The sequence below is a fragment of the Neophocaena asiaeorientalis genome, unplaced genomic scaffold, assembly GCF_003031525.2.
Source record: "Neophocaena asiaeorientalis asiaeorientalis breed wild unplaced genomic scaffold, Neophocaena_asiaeorientalis_V1.1 scaffold721, whole genome shotgun sequence".
In the NCBI taxonomy this organism is placed as follows: Eukaryota; Metazoa; Chordata; class Mammalia; order Artiodactyla; family Phocoenidae; genus Neophocaena; species Neophocaena asiaeorientalis.
Genome location: NW_020175365.1, coordinates 305,168 through 327,985, shown reverse-complemented (window position 1 = coordinate 327,985; position 22,818 = coordinate 305,168). Strand labels below are relative to the sequence as shown.

Genomic DNA, 22,818 nt, shown 5'->3' with positions numbered 1-22,818 from the left:
CAACACTCCCTGGCCACATCCCACTCTGGGACTGCATGGCTGGAGTTCATAAAAATAGAATGGTTCTACTGTGGATCAGGTGCTCTTCTTTCTTGTCCATCCTCCAGGACATATTCATGCTTACAGTAAGGAAGGAAAACTAGTTCTGAGGGATAACAAATGATGCCAGAGGATAAGACAGGGCCACACTGCCCCCTTCACTGGCAAAGGGCAGCTCATGAGGGCTGTCTCATTAGCTTAAGTTTCAACAGCTACCTTTGCTTCAAACTTTAGCCTCAAGTGTAGACTAAAGTCACAACAATAGCTAACTACCAGTGGGATTAGTGCTTTTCACTATGCTTGGCTTGCACAGAGGAATGCAAACATCTTTCTCTGGGGAGTTTCAGGACAGCTGATCAATCTGGAAACAAAATTCTATCTCAGGGGTTGGCAAACTTCTTCTGTAAAGGGCCAGACGGTACGTAGTCTGTGTGGACTACATAAGGTCCCTGTTGCAACTACTCAACTCTGTAGATATAGCTCAAAAGCAGCCATGGACAATGTTAACAAATGAGTTCCAATAAATCTTTCTCTATAAAAATAGGCAGTGGGCTGGATTTGGCCCCTGGCCATAGTTTACTGCCTCTCATTCTATCTAACAGGTACACTGGCAGTGCTACATGAGTGATTGAGAAATGATGATGACCAGAACCAAGTTGTTCTGGCAAAACTAACCTATGGTATTAGAAGCCAGAATAGTGGTTGCTGTTTGTAGAGTCTTAGGGGTTTGGGAAAGTAATTGGGACAGGGCATGAGGAAGTTTCTGGGTTACTGGTAATATTCTGTTTCTTAAAGTGGGTGTTGGGAAAATTCACTGAGTTTTATGAAAACTTTATGAAAATTTATGAATTGTGTTAATTTCTATGGGTATCTGGTACTTCAATAAGCTGTTTTTGTTTTTTTTAAAGAAAAAAAAAATCAACCTGTTTTAAAGGAGAAATCATTTAAGAAAAAAAAGGTAGGAAAATTCTCTCTGGAGAGTGTAAGTGTTGGGCCAACCGCCTGTCGGTTCCCAGCTATGCATTGAGAAGGACAGAGGCCAAATTATTTTTACTGTGCTTTTTAAACAAAAATTTGTGGTAAAAAACACATAACATTTACCATCATAACCATTTTTAAGTGAAGAGCCCAGTAGTGTTAAGTATATTTACATTGCTGTGAAACAGATGTCCAGAACTTTTTCATCCTGCAAATCTGAAACCCTATACCCATTAAACAACAACTCTGTGTTTCACCCCCTCCCCTAAGCCCTTGCTAACCACCATTCTAATTTCTGTTTCTATGAATCTGACTACTTTAGGTACCTCATATAAGTGGAATCATATAGTATTTGTCTTTTTGTGACTGGCTTATTTCATTTAACATAATGTCCTCAAGGTTCATCCAGATGATAGCATGTGACAGGGATTCCATTTCTTTTTATGGCTGAATAATATTCCATATGAAGAGACCACATTTTGTTTATCAATTTATCTGTTGGACATTTGGGTTGCTTCTACCTTTTGCTATGGTGAATTGTGTTGCTATGAAAATGGGTGTGAAAATATTTCTTCAAGACCCTTTCAATTCTTCTGGCTATATATCCAGAGGTGGGACTGCTAGATGATATGGTAGTTCCATTTTTAATTTTTGGAGGAACTTCCATACTGTTTTCAGTAGAGGTTGTACCATTTTATAATTACCCTAACAGGGCATATAAGGGCTTCATTTCTATGCATCTTCACCCACACTTGTTATTTTCTGGTTTTGTGATTGGAGCATAGGCCAATACTTTAGAAGCCATTTTTAAGGTTGGCAAGGCCTTACCTAAATTAAACTCTAAATATCAAAGGCCTCCAAGAAAAGTACCTCAAATCCTTATTGAAACTTTATGTTCAATAAAAGACCAGAAACATTTTGATATGACTCTACCTTCTTCGCTCAGTTTTTGAATCTGTTGAATATTCCTAGCAGGTCAAGTGCACAACAGCATACTAAAAGATGCATAACTAAAGGAAAAAATTTAAATTATGTTCTCATATCTTGTTTTAAATGCCACCCTTATGTATCTCCCAGAGAAAGCAATAATATGACTATAGAAAGAGATTATACTTATAGGGTGAATACATAATTCATTTCTTTAACTTTGGTTCCGCTACACTGGAATAACTGGGAATTCTCCCAAAGGATCAAGTAGATTAGCAAAGGTAGAAGCTAAGAACTCTCTAAAGTAGTGGCACAATTAGGAGGAAAAGAGACTGAGGTGTGAACTGAATCAGTGGAAGGGCACACAGGGAAGCCAGGCTCCAGGAGACACAACATGTAGTTGCTTTACCTTGCTCTTCCAGAAGGACTCGCACAGCTGAGTTTTCCTCTACTTTTTTTCTGGCTGCTGCTTCTTCTTCTTTTGACCATTGCATGTGATCCCTTTCAAAAAATGAAGATTATAAAACATGCTTTATAATTGAAGAAGGCAGAAAAAGAGTGACAAGGGATACCCCTTTCATTCTAGGTTAGTCAAAGGCAAATGACACAAACAAATTCCAAGGCAAATGAATACGCTGTGCCAGATGTTCCTTGTGACAGCGCCGGTGCAACCCTGGAGCGCCTACGGTCCTTCTAACTCTGGGTGTCTTGCAAGCCCCAGCGACCTTCTGGAGATAACTGCTGAAGTGGTGTCTCAGGAGCACCATGGTGCATGTTTATCTGGGTGCTGGTATGGTTTGCTGTGTTTCATTCTAAGGCTAAATTTATTTGCTTTTCTGTTAATGTATGAACAGGGAATTCTTTAATAGTTTTTTCATACTCCTTTTGCACTATTCTTATTAGCTGCCTTAATTTCTATATATGGATTCATTTATGTTTAAATGATAGACTACTTGATATAGCATATAAGAAGGTCATCTTTCTAAGACCTGGCACTTTCTATAAGTATTTTCAGTTTCAGAATTTACTCCATATGAGAGAATATTATTTCCTGCCACCAAAATATCTTTCTTGGAATAGAAGCAACATCTTTATAGAAAAAAGGTGATTTTTGTTTTGTTCTTCCAAAGTCTATGTTTCTTTTTTTGCAATAGGTAAAACTGTAAGTAGGTGATGTAGTTTCCTGGAATAAACCATTTTTCTTAACAATAAAGAAATCACATACCCAAAATTCAAGTCTGCTGCAGTAGTCTAGGAGTAATGAGGCCCAGCACTAAGGTGGTGGCAATGGGAAACAGAAAGGCAGAGTAGAGGGGGAGACACTATGAAAGAAAACTATAGTTATGATCTGGAGATTAACTAGATATTGAAGGGAGAAGAATGAGAGTCAGGAATGATTCCAAGGTATTAAAACTGAGTACTGATGAAAGTGGGGGCAACAGTGACAGAATAAGGAGTTGCTTTGGGTGGAATGATGATAAGCTCAGTACTATTTTAAGTCATGTTTATGCAATCAGATATGAGAGGGTATATTCCAGTGACCTGGCTATAAATACACCACTGAAAGGTGAGAAATTACATTTAAGAAGGATCAAAACTGGTATACTGAAGTTCCCAGGAAAAGTATATGATAATGTAAAAATCAGAGTTTCACAGATGAAAATTTAACCACTGTTATTTCAAATAAAACCCAATCATTTACAACCCAAATAATCACTAAACAGCTTTATCACTTGCTTTAATGAATGAGATCAGAACAAATTTTTGCTTTGACTTATTTTAATATACGTGAGGAATCGCATATATAACTTGGAGCTGGTAACTACATTTTATATTCTGTACCTATAAATATATAGAGAATATTATTATATGACAGTTATGACGTTAAAGGCAATAAATCACTTGTTGAAAAAATAGTATTACTAAGGCTGGGGACAAGTTTCTCATCTATGAATTTCTAAAAAATATAATAAGGAAAATAGAACAGTCTGTTTCTCTGTAAAAAAATCAAGCTCTGAGACAACGACAGTGTATATGGTTTTCACTCGTACGCATTTGTTTTAAACTGTTAGTTTAACTTGCTTCTTCCTGAGTATTTAATAGATTTAGTTATTTCTTAAATTGCTCTAACTTCCTTATACTGTTTTTTATGTTGCTTCATTTTCTTAACTGCTAGGTGAGGGGGATATTATACCCTTAGCCCCAAGAGAACAGATTTTCCACTATATAGTTACAGAATCCCCATAGAAACCTATAAAATGTTTCTACTGTATTTATGGGGACTTCCTCCAGACCAGCTGCTTTATGGAGGTTCTTATATTAGAAGAGTCTGATTCATGTATATCCAAACCCAACAGACAGCAATAAGAATCATTAAGGTTTATAAGTAACAAATACAATTACAATAGAATTTAAGCATAGAGACAACTAACAAACAAACTGAAAATAATCAGGTATTTAACAACCACCACCACCACCACCACCACTACCACCACCACTACCACCACCACCACCACCACCACCACTACTGAAGGAAGAAAATGGTTCATACTGTTTGACTTGCAAATTATACTCTGGGAATTTATTGTAACGAAGCCACTAAAAAAAACCCAGAGAAGTTCTGTACAGAGAAGTATCTGTACAACAGTATTTACTGGAATACCAAATATAATAGCAGAAAACTGGAAACAACCTCACTGATAGGATAATAGAAAAAGTATGGTAACTCAAAGGAATATTACACAGACATTTAAAATGATAGATATGAAGTTTATGCAACAACATGGAAAAGTATATATGAAAAAGCATGAGGTTAAAACAACAGATCCCCAAACTGTATACGTATTATAATCACAACTATATAAAATAATATACACACTGGGTGAAATAAAAACAATTATAGTAGAATAGTGGAATAAAGAGTAACTGCCTTAAAATTTCCTTAATATTATAAAGCTGCTTCAACTAGAGATAATCCTTTTAAAAACCATATTTATAAAAAAACTATACTGCATGTTTAAGGTCATTAAAACTTTATGCTATCCTTCTTGGGGGAAAACCCAGCAATCTTTATAATAAAAAAGAATATATGTTTTCTTAAAAAAAGTCTAACATACCATTGTAAAGCAATTATACTCCAATAAAGATGTTAAAAAAAAAAAAAGAAAATTTCACACCAAGGCTAGTAGAATTAATTCGTAATTTTGGAGTGGCCATGAGTCCTATGACTTCAGTTCATATGTGTGCGTGTGTGTGTGATTTCATATTCCTTCTATAGGTATAGTGCAATTGAATGATGATTCCTTGCTTTAGCTTTAAGTTGATGGCAATAACAGTCTAAATAGTCATGCATTTGGTTTGGTTTTGAAAAGTTAAAACACACACACTCTCTCCCCAATCATTTAGCTTGGGTACTAATGTTTCTGAGGTTCCTACTTATAGAAAACTGCTGAATGTGGTGTCACTTCCTACTATAATTTTTAACAATCAGATATAAACCAAAGTACCCAGTGTAAGCTACGCAGATAAAATGTTTTTCTGTCTTGGTCATTTACTGTGTATGAAAAAGTGTCATTATAGAAGAAAATTTAACAAATGTATTAGGTGCCTAGTGAATTAAAAATAAAATATTGTTAGGTAAAAGGAAGAAATAAAGTTTATTAGTTTTACCTTAAAACTATTTCAGTAATCTTTAATTCCATAACAAAGTCATTTTATTACATAGTTAAATTATATTAATAGAAAAATTTAAAGAGGAAAAAGTCTTACCTTTCGTTTAAATATCCTAATCAATTAACAGTTCTTATTTTTTCAAGTTCCCTTCCTGTATTTGTGGATACACACACACACACACACAAACACTCTTCTACATAGCTACAAAATATTCATAATTATGGCTTAAAACTGCTGTATAGGATTTGTGATTTGTGCCATGACAGAGTACCTAGAAATAGGCCTATCCTTCTGCTATAAACAATAATAAAACTGGATAAAATAGTATATAAAGCAATTGCTTTTAGGCACTGGACTACACTTCAGACAGCACAGGACTGTGATCCCTAAAAGAAGAGAAACACAAAAGGTCAGCTCCCACATTTACCCTGGGCTTTCTGTCTGGGACATGTTCTAGACTGTGGTGCAGAGGTAGAGCCCAAGCAGAGCCTGGCTGACTCACTGAGTGGTAGTTTTGTGAGTTGAGAAGGCAGAAATCAAGGTTCAGAGCTGCTGAGATGGTGAGACTTTGTGCAGCAGAATACTGAACAAGAGGGGGTTGGACAAAGGGGAGGGTCCCTGAAGTCTGCATAGGCAGTGCAGTGCAGTGCTTGGAGATACTGGAGTTCTGGCTAAGCCAGAGTGGAGAGACCTCTCTGAACACTTCAGGCATTCAGTTAAGACCCCAGAATTGCCACACTATAGGAATAAGAATCACGCTAGATTCAGAAAAATATCAAAATAATTTCACCTGAACAGAACCTAAAATTAAATCTGACTTGACCAAGAAGATTTGGCAATAATTTAACCACTTGCCAGGAAAAAAAACTCAACACCTTTAAAGGAAGACAACATAATCCAGATTCCACATAAGATATCATCCATAATGTCCACCAGATAATCAAAACTTTTAGCATGTGAAGGAGGAGGATAATATATTACCCTTCGGTAAATATATTTTTAATATTTTATGTGACAAAATGGGAGGCATGCAAAAAGCTGCACACTGAAGTCTGATGAATGACTTGTAGAAAAGTACTTGTATGATTGTTTGCATTGTGAACTAAATTATATGCTTTTCTCATGGAATGCTATTTTTACTTGAAAGAGCAACTGTAGACAAAGTATAGCTATTCAGACTTGAGTATTTGGCATCTTAAAAGTAAACAAAATCAGCCTATCACTTTAAGAAAAGAAACAGTATTTGCTGTCAAAGATAAATTTTGTGCTTTCAAGCAAAAATTAGGATTTTGGAAAGGTTGTTTCCACCACCATGAGTTTGATAGCTCCCAATACTTAAGAGATTTTTCCTGATGGGAATAATGGTGTATTAACAAATGTGATTTTTGAGTATTGTATAATGAAATGTGTCATCTGAATCTACATAAAACAGGGAACTAAACTTTCCAAATTTTCCATACATGATGTCATAAAATGATGCATAGGTAAAAAAAAAAATTCAAAATAGAAGGTGTGGGCTTCCCTGGTGGCGCAGTGGTTAAGAATCTGCCTGCTAATTCAGGGGGCACGGGTTTGAGCCCTGGTCTGGGAAGATCCCACATGCCGCGGAGCAACTAAGTCTGTGCATCACAACTACTGAGCCTGCGCTCTAGAGCCCATGAATCACAACTGCTGCAGCCTGTGCGCCTAGAGCCTGTGCTCCGCAACAAGAGAAGCCACCGCAATGAGAAGCCCGCACAACGCAACGAAGAGTAGCCCCTACTCACCGCAACTAGAGAAAGCCGGGGCACAGCAACGAAGACCCAACGCAGCCAAAAATAAATAAATTTATTTTTAAAAAAAGTATAAGGTGTAACAATGGATTATAATATAGCACAATACCAAAAGTTCATTGATATGGTTTCATATTCCATATTGCAACTAAGAAACTGCTGCTGCTGAGATTTAATGTAGTATCAAGAAAAATATGGGGGGGCTTCCCTGGCGGCGCAGTGGTTAAGAATCCACCTGCCAATGCAGGGGACACAGGTTCGGGCCCTGGTCCGGGAAGATCCCACATGCTGCAGAGCAGCTAAGTCCATGCGCCACAACTACTTAGCCTGCGCTCTAGAGCCTGTGAGCCACAACTAGTGAAGCAAGCCCGCGCACCTAGAGCCCGTGCTCTGCAACAAGAGAAGCCACAATTAGACCCCCATGCACCACAATGAAGAGTAGCCCCTGCTTGCCGCAATTAGAGAAAGCCCGTGTGCAGCAACAAAGACCCAACACAGCCAAAAATAAATAAATAAATATTTTTTAAAAAGGAAAGAAAAATATGGGGAATTCCCAGGTGGTCCAGTGGTTAGGACTCCTGCGCTTTCACTGCCGAGGGCCAGGGTTCAACCCCGGGTCAGGGAACTAAGATCCCACAAGATGTGGGGCACAGCTTAAAAAAAAAAGAAAAATATCTAAAATTATCTTAAGATGCTATTATAACACTCCTCTCTTTTACAAGTACATATCTGTGTGAGGCCAAGTTTCCTTCATATAATTCAACCTAAACAACATTACACAAAAGATTAAATGAAGCAGCACATATGAGAATCCAGCTTTTTCCATTAAGCCAGACATTAGAGAGACTTACAAACATTTAAAACAATGCACTCCTTGCACTATATTTTTGGGGAGCAAATAGATATTTTCATGAAAATATGTAATTTATGTTAACATGTAATGTTTATTATTGTTTTAAAATTAATATTTTACTGTTCAGTTTCAATCTCTAATATTGAACATATCAATAGATATAATCCACATAAATAAAAGGTCTTTGGGGTCCTCAATGATTTAACAGTGTACAGGGGTCCTAAGACCAAAATGTTTGAAACTATTGCTCTAAAATAACATACAAAAAATAATCAAAAGATGTATAGCCAAAAAGCCAGTAGAGAAAAATAAAAGAACAGATGAGACAAAAAATAAACAGAAATATAACCAGATTGTATTAACTTACACTGCTACCAGGATACAGTGTTATCTTAAATTTCTCTCTCTCTCTTTTTCTTTCTTTTTTGGTGTTATTTTAGTAGCTATAAAAAGGTACCAAATTGTTTTGACTTGTATTTCTTTTACTGTTGTATATTTTCCCATATGTTCACATGTACTTCCTTCTGGGTCAATCTTTTATGTCTGTTGCCGATTTATCCATATAACAAAAGGTTTTCATGCTTTTCTAACAATATAACAAATATTCAAATGTTAATCTTGATGTATGGCAGTGGAAAGTAATTTATATTTTCTATGTCTCTTAGTTTTTGTATTAGTAAAATAAATGTAATAGTTCTCAAAACAGTGTACAATTAAGACTATGTACTTTGAAATTATAATTATCCTATTTCATCAAATCTAAGATACCATTATTTTCTGTACCAGTAAGAAAGAAAAAAACACTTCCAATTACAATTGTAAGATGCCATCAATTTTAAGAAATGCCATGACTTCACAGAGATGTTAATCGGTAAAAAAAATGTCTCAGATGGATAAAATATAGTTGTTATAGGTAAATCAGAAAATAACTGAACTAACTTCAATTAAATCTTTTCTACTATTGACACTAATTTATATTGCTGAGTCCTGGCTTTCCACTTATCTTTTTTGGCCATAATAAATATTTCAGTTGATTATTTTTATTAGTAAATCAGTTTCTTACTTAGGAATGAATGACATACAAAAGACACACAGAAAGAACCAATGCCGGGGCTTCCCTGGTGGCACAGTGGTTGAGAGTCCGCCTGCCGATGCAGGGGACACGTGTTCGTGCCCCGGTCCGGGAAGATCCCACGTCCCGCGGAGCGGCTGGCCCCGTGAGCCATGGCCGCTGAGCCTGTGCGTCCGGAGCCTGTGCTCCGCAACGGGAGAGGCCACAACAGTGAGAGGCCCGCGTACCGCAAAAAAAAAAAAAAAAAAAAAAAAAAAAGAAAGAACCAATGCCTTCCCACTTCTGCATACAAGAGATAGAGGTCACAGCTGCTGGAAAAAAAACAATATTTACTTCTCTCGTTAGACATTTATTGACAACCTATAACTATTAGGCACTGGGCTGTGAACTGGGGACACGAAAATGAAGAAGATTTGATAGAACTCAAAACTGTTAGGAAGATGAGGAGTTGTAATTGATTATTAAAGAACAAAGACTTTATCAGATAGACAGTAAGATGAGAATATGTACATGGGGGGCATTCTTTTAAAAAATCAAAATTCAAATAATACTAATGCTTATAAAATACGAAGTTTCATCTCTACCCTACTTCTTATCCCCATGTCCATCCCTGAGATAAACAGTGTTATCAGTATAATGTGGACCTTTCCAGACATTTCTCTGTGTATATAAAAACAAAGATATGTATATACTGTAGCACATGTACAGAAATTCCTTAATAAAAATGAGGCCATACTAGAGATACTTTTCTGCAACTTGCTCTTTCTGTTTAATGACATACCATAGCCATCTCTTGATATCAATACACATGGATCTCTCTTATTTTTATTAACTGCTACATTGTTTTCCAATGTATGGATGTAACCATATTTTTTAATGGCTTTATTGAGGTATAATTGACATACCGCACATATTTAAAGTATATGATTTGATACATTTTGACAAATGTAATATGCGTGAAAACGTCACCACAACCAAGTTAATGAATATATCCATTACTCTCAAGTTTTCTGGTGCACCTTTGTAATCCCTCCCTTCCACCCCTCCCCTTCTCGCCACACCCCCCTCCTGCTTCACTAACAACCACTGATCTGTTGTCGGCCTCTATAGATTAGTTTGCATTTTCTAGTACAGTAAAAGTAAAGTACATACTCTTTATTTCTAGCTTCTTTCACTCAGCATAATTATTTTGAAATTCATTCATGTTGTTGTGTGTATCAATAGTTTCATTCCTTTTTTATTAGTAGTGTTCATTATATAGATATACAATTTGTTTATCCATTTACTTGTTGATGGACATTTGGGTTGTTGCCAAATTTGACTATTACACATAAAGCTATGAACAATCATGCAAAAGTCTTTGTATGCTTTCTTTTCTCTTGGATAAATATCTAGGAATGGAATGGCTGAATCATATAGAGGTTGTATGTTTAATTTTTTAAGAAACTGCCAAGCTGTTTTCCAAAGTGGTTGCACCATTTTATATTCCCACCAGCAGTGTATGAAAATTCCAGTTCCTCTACATCTTCACCAACAGTATTGGTACAGTATTTTGAATTTTAGCTGTTCTAATAAATGTTTGGTAGTATTTCATTGTGACTTTAATTTGCACTTCCCTAATGACTACTGATGTTTGAGCATCTTTTCATATGCTTGTTATCTGTGTATCTTCTTAGGTGAAGTGTCTGTTCAATATTTTGCCCATTTTTATTGGGGTGTTTATCGAATTTTGAGAGCTTTTTATATATTCTGATTTTATTCTTTTATCAGTCATAAAAATAAGCAAAATATTGATATATGCAACAACATGCATAAACCTAAAAATAATGATCCTTAGTAAAAGAGGCCAGAAAAAAAAGAGTATATATTGTGATTCCCTTTACATAACATATTGGAAAATGCAAACTAATCCATAGTGCATGCTATGTTCTTTCTCCCCTCCTTCCTTCTTTCCTCTCTGGTTTGTTGGCAGACAAATTCTCTTGACACCAAACCTTACTCAGGTTTATCTTTCTCTGCAAGCTTAGTTTGAAGGCTGGGTATTATGTATCCTCTGCACTTTTCTGTAATCTGAGGGTGTCAGAGGTGGGGGAGAAGGGGGAACTCCACTGGGTAGCTGGCAGCCTTTATTTTATGAGGGTCTGGGTCTGCTTTTTTTTTTTTTTTTTTTTTTTTTTTTTTTTTTTTTTTTTTTTTTTTTTTTTTTGAGATTTATTAAGTCCTATCTATGCTAGGTTTCACTTATCTAGTTAGGATGTGTCCTATTCCTAAGGAGGTTTCCATTGGGCTTTGGATAGTTTCAATTCAGCATGGAACTCTGGAAAATGGTGAGCCCCATGATTTTCCCTACTCTACTAAGACCTCAAATTCTTCTGTGATAGGTGAGAACACTTATTTTCAAGGGCTCTTTCTCAACATTTGCCAGGGCTGCCTAATGAGTATTAGTAATGATTTGTCAGCTGACCTTTCCCTAGTACTGCTTCTGAGGGATAAAGATAGGGTTAGAAGCCACTCTGAGCCACACATGAATCTATAGTTTCTTTCCTTGGTCACTAATTGTCTATGTATGAACAGTATGAACTCTTGTAGTTGCTGTTGGCATAGTTTTTGCTTGCTTTTACTACTTCTTATTCATTTTGTTGGAGGAGGAATACTTTGTTTTTCAGATTCATTCCATCTTCTTTACCTGGAGGACTCAAGCTTATTAGTGAAACAGACTAGAGCTCCTTTAGAGCAGTGATCATCTGCTGTTCCTCTCTTGAGTACTGCTCTGAACCTAGCCCAGTGATGGGTACATGTCAATATAACAAAAATGCTAAGGAAAAAAGATATCATTTCATGTTCTACAATGGTTAACTCTACGTGTCCTGACAACAGAGCCTGATTAATTCTCCTAAAATACTTCTTTTGTCACACCATTTACCCAGTTTCAAAATGTGAAACCTCTCTTCCAAGTGGGCTGGTCTATTTGCTTGCTTTTGTACACGAAATATACCTCGTGTACAATGCAGATCTTTGCTCATGTCTAGAACAAAAGGGTTTTCACTAGTTAAATCCTCCTCATCCTTCAGAGCCCAGGTTAAATCCTACCTGCCCTATGAAATCTTATTGACTTTCTTACATCCCCATCTCAAAAATCTCTTCCTATTGTGAAGACTATTCCTATGGTCTTCACTGTCTTCACTGTATGACCCTGCATAGTCCTCTATACTGTTTATTTATTCATTGGTATATATCTCAACTCTCCGTCTTATAATAATAACAAGAATGATGCCTTTTAGGGAGCTTACTACTACTAAGTGTTTTACATATTTATTTCCTTTAATACTCACAACACCTCATGAAAAAAACTTGCTCAAATTCCTCAAATTCTAACCCTGGAAAGGGGTAGAGTCAGGGCTTAAATTCAGATTTTTTGGGTTCTGAAGCCCATGTTTAGCTATGATATTTTTTAAATTTATTTTTTATTTATTTAATTTTATTTTTTATAGCTATGATATTAACTCTCAGTCTAGCTGTAAATTTCAAGTAGACATAAACTGGATCTCCTATTTCTCTACATTCATTCACTTATTCAAACAAACTTATTGGGTACCTATAATATAGAGAATATAGCAATGAAACAGATATAAGCTAAGTTCTTCTCTGAAGAGTCATACAATCTAATAATGAAGATAAAACAGACACATAAGTAACTAAAGTACATGTTAGGAAACGGTAATAATAATAATACAGCTAATTCTTATGTGTTGCTTATTTATCATGTATATACAATTTATATTATAACATATATATACTAATTCAATCCTTACAAGAACTCTATGAGGTTAATATTACTATTATTATCCCATTTTAGAGATGAGGAGACTGAGGCACAGAGAGATTAAGTAACTTCCTAAAGTTAGACATGTAGACTGCCCCTTTTAACATCTAGATTGCCTCTCATGACAAATTATTGTATAAAGAAAATTCAGACTATATAGTAAGAAAGAATTCTTGATACCTGAACTCTATTGGGATGCTGGAAACAGTCAGTTATTTAAATGGGTTATGTAATAGAAAGTCATGTTACAGGATATAGGTCTTGCCTTGGATCTACAGAGAATCACTTAGCTCAGTGTTTTTAAACTAAAGGTCATGTCACTTTTAGTGAGTCATGAAACCAATTTAGTTAGTCCATCTACATTTAAAAAGAGAAAAAAACAAAAATGGAGCAGAAAAGAACAAATGGAAACTATGAGTGCATGTCTTACATGGTAAAACTGCATAGGAAACTTCTGTTCCTGTTTCATATATGTGCATGTGTTATACGTACAAGTACTGTTGCATGATGTGAACTGTTCTCCTTACTGTGGGTCATGCCAAAAAGCTTGAAAGCTGCTGGCCTAGCTGATTTAGTTATATGATAATACAAGTGCTTACTGCTTCCTTATACATTTCGGGGGTCCCCTGAAAAGTTCCTATACACTTAAACCAGGAGCAGCGTGGAATAAGGAATGATTCTTCCAAGTAACTGTGTAATTTGCTCAATACAGACAGATGTCTGGGCCATGTCTCACAAGCACTCTGAATATAGTTTCATGTCAGTGCCCCCCAAATTGATAAATGTACTAAGTATAACTAAAAGACTATAAGTGGAATACAAAATGATTTAGTCACTGTGGAAAAGTATGGCGGTTCCGCAAAAAGTTAAATGTAGAATTACCACATGACCCCACAGTTCCATTCCTAGGTGACTCAAACATGTACATATACACACATGTCACAGCAGCTCTGTTCACAAGAGCCAAAAGGTGGAAATAGCTTAAATGTCCATCAGTGAATGAGTGGATAAACCAACCGTGGTATATACATACAATGGAATACTATTCTGTCATAAAAATGAATCAAGTACCGATACATGCTACAATATGGATGGATCTCCAAGACTTTATGCTAAGGGAAAGAAGCCAGACACAGAAGATCACATATTGTATAATCTCATTTATACGAAATATGCAGAAGAGGTAATTCTCTAGAGACAAACACAGATTGGTGGTTGCCAGGGGCTGGGAACTGTAGCATGAGTGTAAGAGGCCTAATGGATAAGGGACTTTACTTTAGAGTTATGGAAATGTTTTGGAACGATGCTGGTTGCACAAAATCGTGAATGTAATTAATGCCACTGAACTGTTCACCTAAAATGGTTAATTTTATGTTATGTGAAATTCACTTAACTAAACTATTAAGAATTAAGAGCCTATAGGCAGATGTAAATACTAGTAATATCCAGAATCTGGAGGGCAAATATTACTCAGGATATAGAAACTGAAGAAAAACGGTATTTTTATTTTTTCTCAAAAAATTTTTAACAAGAGGTTCATGTATAGAGTAAATAGTTCTTATTAACTAAACTAGAGGCTAAAGGGAAAAATGAACTGTACACAATTCTGATCAACATCTCTGAGAGAAAACTGACATGTACTTGTTAAGAGACTTCTTAAAAATCAAAATTCAGCATGAGGAGACATTATTCTTAAATATAAAGGAGGAAATAAGGAAGGAAGTGAGAACTTTTAGACAGAACTTTGGACTTGAAGTAAGGAGAAAGTAAACCAGTCTTCTGGTTTTCAGTTTAATTTACTTATCTTCTCTTCATGCAAAAAAATGGGGGGAACTGGGGTGGGGGACATGGGAAGGTGATGTGAAGCAACTACTTTCCTCTTCCCTTGGAGAAAATTATTATTTTTTTATTATTACAGTATGTATCTGCTTTGGAGAGAGTTCACTAGAGGTATCCTGCACAGTCAGGGTAACTTCTTTGGGGGTATGCTATGGAGAAGGATGGCTGTAGAGATCAGATCAAGGTTTTTCAAACTCTGGTCAGCTGAACCCTAAAGGTCCTCTAGGCTGCTAGAGGGAGGGAGGGAGGGGTGGGAGAGGAAAAGGGAAGTGGAGCTGTCAATGCCCCAAGCCTCTATGACCACTTCACTTCACTCAGAGTACGTTTGTTTTTACCTTTTAAATATTGGGATTCTATGTTAAGCCTTCACTTGGAAAAAAAATTCTACTAAAGTTTGAAACCATTGGACTGCATCAAGGATTCCTAAACCTGGTAGCTCAACAGAATTACTAAAAGAACTTTTTCAAATTACAAATTCCTGGGCCATACCTCAAGGGATTCTTGTGCAGCAGCCCTAAGCTAGCCCACAGTGTTTGAGAGGCACTGAACCACATGACCCTTGCTTCCCTGAGAGCCTATGACAAAACAGAACTTAAATGGGCAGGCAGGAATCTTGGGCAAAAAAGCTAGTGATAGCAAATGGAAAAAGAAATGTAGACAACTAAATCACTAGAGTCTACTGACAAAAAACAAAACAAAAATCCTGGCAAATGAGGAGCTTGCCTAGGACCAGAAGTTCCTCTGGAGGTTTAACTGTTTGACAATTATCTCACAGCCTATTATAACTGTCCAAATTGGTGATGATAGTCAAAATGGTTTAACTTAGTAACTGTCCAAGAAAGTATAATGTCGGCCACACATGTAATTTAAAATTTTCTCGTAGCCATGATAAAAAAGTGAAAAGGAAATTAATTTTAATAATATACTGTAATTCAACATATCCAAAATAATATCATTTTAACATTTACTGAATAATTAAGTACAAAAATTATTAATGATATACTTTACCTTTTACTTATATTAAATCTTCAAAATGTTATAGCACATCTGAATTCAGACTAACCAGGTTTCAAGTGCTCAAAAACCATATGTGGGTAGGGGCCACCATATTGTATAGTGCAGGACTAATTAATAAAGTCAATCTATTTCCTTTTAAAATTGATATTCTGTTGCAATATAAACATAGAAAGTCCATGAATTACTTTCCCAGCCCTAGAGGTCCTGCTCCCAAGGCTAGTCAGATAACAATCTTGTCTGCAGATATTATACCCAACCTCACATCTTCAGCCCTGACTGCTCTCTCTTCCTAGCAGTGGAGTCTATGTTCTGGACATTTTTCTCAGGATGTTCCTCTCTGAAAACCTATTCAAAATATCTAAAATTAAATGCACCATCTTTATTCCAAAATAAAAAATCAATTTACCTCTTATTTTGTCAAATACCTATATCTGTTATGAGCACTCATATACAAGTCTTTATGTGGACATATATTTTCATTTATTCTGGTAAATACCTAGGAGTGGGTGGAATTGCTGTGTCATATGGTAAGTGTATATTTAACTTTATAAGAAACCACCTGTTTGACATAGAGAACAAACCAGTGGTTACCAGGGGGAGAGAGAAGAGGGACGGGCAATATAGGGGTAGGGAATTAAGAGGTACAAACTATTATGTATAAAATAAGCTACAAGGATGAGAATATAGCCAATATTTTATAACTATAAATGGAGTATAACCTTTAAAAATTGTGAATCACTATACTTTATACCTGTAACTTATATAATATTGTACATCAACTACACTTCAATTTAAAAAAAGAAGATAAAAACAAAACAAACAAACAAAAAGGGCTTCCCTGGTGGCGCAGTGGTTGAGAGTCCGCCTGCCGATGCAGGGGACACGGGTTTGTGCCCCGGTCTGGGAAGATCCCACATGCCACGGAGCGGCTGGGCCCGTGAGCCATGGCCGCTGAGCCTGCACTTCCGGAGCCTGTGCTCCGCAACGGGAGAGGCCACAACAGTGAGAGGCCTGCGTAATGCAAACAAAAAACAAACAAAAAACAAAAAACAAACAAAAAAAGAAGATAAACCACCTGTTTTTCTTCTATTATATTTAAAAAAAATCAATTTACCTCTTGATTTTCCTATTTCTATTAGTCATCTAGGATCAAACCTTCAGAGTCAAATGTTTCCTTTTCCTTTATTCTACAAAAGCACCAAGTTCTATTTTTTCTTCCCTTACAATCTCTCTCTCATTTTCCCTTTTCTGCTTCTAGTTCTACCTGCTGATCTATCCTTATACTGTTATACAAATACTTATACTTAATATACCATGTATAATGAATGCCATTTCTCTTTAGTGGCTCTGTAATACCTTTCACTTCAGGTGTGAATTTAAGACCACACACAATCTTGCTCCTACCCCACACCTAGTCTATTACCATTCCAACCTTATCATTTACCAATCTCCTAGAAGAGCCTTTATTTTCGGCAAACTATCCTGTTCTCCTGAATATGCCTTATACTTCCTCATCTAGGTGGATATGACTGTCTACCCACCTAGAATGCCCTTACTCCAGCTTTACCTATCTATTATTCCACAAATATTTATGTGTCAGGCACCATACTGGGTACTGGAGAAAGAATAAATATCTCAGTTTCCCCACTTAAACCTTCCTTTATATGCGAATTATAACTCAATAAAGCTGAAAAAAAAAATCTTCCTGACTATGCCAAAATAGAAGTGATTCTGCATTGTTGAGTTGTTCTTTTTTTTTTTTTTTTTTTTATGTGGGATCCTCCCGGACCGGGGCATAAACCCGTGTCCCCTGCATCGGCAGGCGGACTCTCAACCACTGCGCCACCAGGGAAGCCCTTGAGTTGTTCTTATACAGACCTATGCCTTATAAGAACACTCTGGGCCCTTACAATTTGCTGCCTTGTATTCCTAATCATCAGTTTTTCCTATAAATACCCATCTATCTTCACAAATAAAGGGTGGATTTCCTAAAAGCATGAATTAAGGTCAAACCAATGTGTTCTCCCTGGTGCTCAGTAAGCAGCAGGTACTGAGTTCACATTTGCTGATTGATAAGTACTTGTAAAAGAGGCAAATGGAGGGCTCTACCTAGAAAAGAAGCCCCCTCAGTGATATGCTGCCAAATCAGGATCAGAGGTGAGCAGGGAGGGCCTGCAAGAACCCAAAGCTGAGGAAAGCACTTGGGAAACTTCACTTTTCTAATTCTCTTTGCAAAGAAATTCAGAATTGGCAACATTTAAGTTGGGATCAGTTACCCTTGCTTTTAACTTCAAAAACATAAGTGCTCAATTTAAAAAATCCTTTTCTGGCACTAAATGAAAATAACACTGGTGATGCTTAATGTACATACATTATATCACACCTAAAAAGATAACTTACCGGGCTCCCCTGGTGGCGCAGTGGTTGAGAGTCCGCCTGCCGATGCAGGGGACACGGGTTCGTGCCCGGTCCGGGAAGATCCCACATGCCACAGAGCGGCTGGGCCCGTGAGCCATGGCTGCTGAGCCTGCACGTCCGGAGCCTGTGCTCCGCAACGGGAGAGGCCACAACAGTAAGAGGCCCGTGTACCACACACACAAAAAAAGATAACTTACCACATGTTGTGTTCAAAAACTTTGGCTGGATCAGTTAAAATCCTTGATCCCAGAGGGGCCACTGGGTGATAACTACTTTGGTATCTGTGAGGCACCTTTCTTATCCTTAGACGAGAAAAATAATTTCTCCAAATCACATTCATCCTAATCAGTACCTGGAAAGTTACAAACAGTTAATTAGTCAATATGGATTAAACAACATATTATTTATCTAAGAGCCAAAAACTGGCCTAAAAGGTTTACAAGCTGAGAAAGGACATGAAAACTAAAAAATTTGAAATGAAAGATGGGCATGGTAGCTTCTTTCCTGAAGTATTTTTCAGGCCAAGAGAAGGAAAAAGAATATCTGGAGTGTACAACATTGCCTGGCATTCTTTATAAGTCACAGCCTTGACCAACTTGGCTTTCTTTGGTATTTGCTTATATAATTTTTAGCACAGGCTAAAGCATGTAAGCCCAGAATCTGGATTTTGTATACTAAAAAGTTTTTTTAAGTGATTTTATTATTTTGTTTTGGGAATTCTACGCAAATGTATTTCTAGGGAATATTTGATGACCACTAGACCAAAAACCCAAGTATAGGAGCAGAATAAGAAAACAAATTTTAAAAATCTCATTCCCTGGGCTGGGCTGAATAATATGAATATTGGTAAAATAAGTAAGTAAATACTATATTAAGATATGATCCCAACAGTTCTTAATTCTAACAACCCTGTATACATACATTTTAAAGAATAATCAGTAATGCATTTGCAAAACAGATTTCCCTGTACAAAACGCATGCTTAAATCCCAGCTCAAGAGGAGAATCATCATTTGATTAGCCAAATCTATCTCCATTTCTGGAGAATAACTTAAACATTTAAAGAGTATGTTATTTTAATTATGTACTGGCGTATATGTCGGCTTAAAATCTTCATGGAAAAGTATAAAAAATAAGCTCTAAAGAGCTTATGTTTTCCAATAAGAATCCATTGTAATACTGCTTGGCATTTCACCCCCATTCAGTTGTTAATCGCAACATTCAGCCTAACGCTGTAAGCTAGAAACGGATGATAAAAGGTGTGTATATATAATATGCATTAGAGACTATCCCAGGTGCTATCAGGCATAAAAATGACATGTATTGTACACCCTTTACCACCTTACTGAAAGTCAATGGGTTTTTAAGACTATGAATTCCAAAACAAACTGCAGAATGTCAAAAACATCTCATTGTGCTTTTAAACATAAAATTCAAGATTTTCCTTTTGGGAAAAAAAGGCTTAGTTATACACACCAAAAAGACTGCAATGATTCCATTCAAATGTGACTAACAGTGATGAGAAATGAAACATTCAATAGCTAGTGCAGATCTCCTGTTTCTTATTTGTTTTTGCTTCTCCACTAAATGCAAGCTCTTTGGTGGAGGCAAATGAAATCAAATGCTCTGCCTACCACTACCTTTCCTCTGATGTGCCTTTGTTCTTTTCTCCTGTCACTGTTCCACATAAGACTAACAAAACCCTACTAGCACAATTATTTTTAGAGCTCTCTTTCTGCACTGAACATTATTCATAAAATCTTCCGTATGCTGAAGAGTAGAAATGGATTACACCTAGAAAAAGAGGCAATTCATGCTCAAAAGTATGAAATGATGTAAATGTTTTCCACCCAGGAAAGCCAAATCAAAATGAAATTTCAATCCTTCAAATAATCACGTGATACTTATCTATATCTATCTATATATAGAAGAGGAAGAGAAGGGAAAAAAAGATGTTTTTCTCACTATAAATGCCCAAGAACATCTACAGACAGCTGGAGACAAAAAGGCATAACCAGATTGGATATTAGGCAATTCAGGAAAATGTCAGAGAAGTGTGTGCCTTGCAGACCGCTAGCCCATAGAAAAACACGGTATAGCCAGGGCCTAAACATGTGGCAATTTGTCCAGCTTAGGCAGCTTTTTCTAATTAACCACACAAACATCTTTATTTCATTTATGTATTATCTACAACAGCCTTGCAATGCTCTTTATCTTTTATATTATATAAATATATAGTAAACTGTATAATAAACATAATATAGATACATAATACAACTACTTAACATAAATGCTTTCTCAAATAAATTGCAAACTTCTAAGGGCAGCACCAAGCTGCTTGTGAATTAATTGTTTGACTGACTACACAAAAATGGTACTTGTCTGACATAAATTTAATTGGAAGGAAGTTACTTCATATTTCCCAAGGTGGCTTCTTAGATCCCTGCAGTGTGGAAGAAGGAAGTGACCGAAGAGTTGACACTATACAGGCAGCTATCCAGTTATAGTCACTGCAACGATTAATAAATATGTGCTTTATGTTATGACTATCATGTTAGCTTAATGTTTACTAGGTCATGGTTCCATTTTGTGATGAGAAAAAAAGAGAAGGGCAGGGTCAGCTCCCAAAAGAATTCTGGTAGAGAAAATTGGTTTCTGCCACCAGAGAGTCCCACTCTCTTTAGGTACCCTCTATTAACTCTCTTTTGGCATACCCTAATTTGTTTGTTTGGTTTTTTTTTGGAGTGCAAAGTTTATTTATTTAAAACATCTTTATTGGAGTATAACTGCTTTACAATGGTGTGTTGGTTTCTGCTTTATAACCAAGTGAATCAGCTATACATATACATATATCCCCATATCTCCTCCCTCTTGCATCTCCCTCCCACCCTCTCTATACCACCCCTCTAGGTGGTCACAAAGCATCGAGCTGATCTCCCTGTGCTATGTGGTTGCTTCCCACTAGCTATCTATTTTACATTTGGTAGTGTATATATGTCCATGCCACTCTCTCACTTCATCCCAGCTTACCATTCACCCTCCCCGTGTCAAGTCCATTCTCTACATCTGCGTCTTTATTCCTGTCCTGCTGCTAGGTTCATCAGAACCTTTTTTTTTTTTAGATTCCATATATATGTGTTAGCATATGGTATTTGTTTTTCTCTTTCTGACTTACTTCACTCTGTATGACAGACTCTAGGTCCATCCACCTCACTACAAATAACTCAATTTCGTTTCTTTTTATGGTTGAGTAATATTCCATTGTATATATGTGCCACATCTTCTTTATCCATTCATCTGTCGATGGACACTTAGGTTGCTTCCATGTCCTGGCTATTGTAAACAGAGCTGCAATGAACATTGTGGTACATGACTCTTTTTGAATTATGCTTTTCTCAGGGTATATGCCCAGTAGTGGGATTGCTGGGTCGTATGGTAATTCTATTTTTAGTTTTTTAAGGAACCTCCATACTGTTCTCCATAGTGGCTGTATCAGTTTACATTCCCACCAACAGTGCAAGAGGGTTCCCTTTTCTCCACACCCTCTCCAGCATTTATTGTTTGTAGATTTTTTGATGATGGCCATTCTGACTGGTGTGAGGTGATACCTCACTGTAGTTTTGATTTGCATTTCTCTAATGATTAGTGATGTTGAGCATCCTTTCATGTGTTTGTTGGCAATCTGTATATCTTCTTTGGAGAAATGTCTATTTAGGTCTTTGGCATACCCTAATTTGAATACAAGTTTAATTAAGATATTATTTGCACAATGAAATTGTACGGATTAGTACTTTTATTTGAAATAACACAAAGAAGCATAGCTAAAAATATTCTATTCACCCAAAAGAAGGCAGGAAAGGAAGGAGGAGAAACTAAAGATCAGATGGAACCATTAGAAAACAAATACCAAGATGACATATTTAAATCCAACCATATCAGTAATTACATTAAGTGTAAATGGATTCCAGTTAAAAGACACAGGTTGCTAATTTGTATGAAAAAGCAATACTCAACCATATACAGGTCTCCCCCACTATCCAAAAGTGGAGGATTCCTGTGAAACCTTTTGTAAGCCAAAATGGTGTAAAGCAAAAAAGCAATTACCTTAGGACACATCTTGTTAATAGATGCACAAAATAAATCAAGATAAAGCACAGATGCTCAAAGCTATGGCGGCTTAATGCTGGGATGCTGAGTGTAGTTCCCAGGGAAGGAGCTTGGAGGTGCTGCTCTTGATGCTCAGGGTTTGCACCGCTTCTATAGCAGCTCACTGCAAAACAAACACTGAAAGTTATTTTCGGTTTTCACCTTTTTTCGTAGAAGTGAAAATCCTCTTCAGATTTCTTTCATTTAGCGACAACAGGTACCAATGTAGGTCTTTCATCCAAGTGAAGGAGGTAAAGCAAACT

The 22,818-nt window shown here is 36.5% G+C and overlaps 1 protein-coding gene across 2 annotated transcripts in view; it reads right to left on the bottom strand.

The window, feature by feature from the left end:
- METTL8 (methyltransferase 8, tRNA N3-cytidine) overlaps window positions 1-22,818 on the bottom strand; it is a 74,444-nt gene that overhangs the window by 22,079 nt on the left and 29,547 nt on the right. For both annotated transcript variants that reach the window (XM_024765732.1, XM_024765733.1), the window contains exons 2-4: window positions 22,514-22,679; window positions 18,608-18,762; window positions 2,354-2,445 (exon numbers count right to left, since the gene is read on the bottom strand). In XM_024765732.1, coding sequence (XP_024621500.1) covers window positions 2,354-2,445; window positions 18,608-18,762; window positions 22,514-22,525 — 259 coding nt within the window. In that variant the 5' untranslated portion in view covers window positions 22,526-22,679. The remainder of the gene's footprint in view (window positions 1-2,353; window positions 2,446-18,607; window positions 18,763-22,513; window positions 22,680-22,818) is intronic.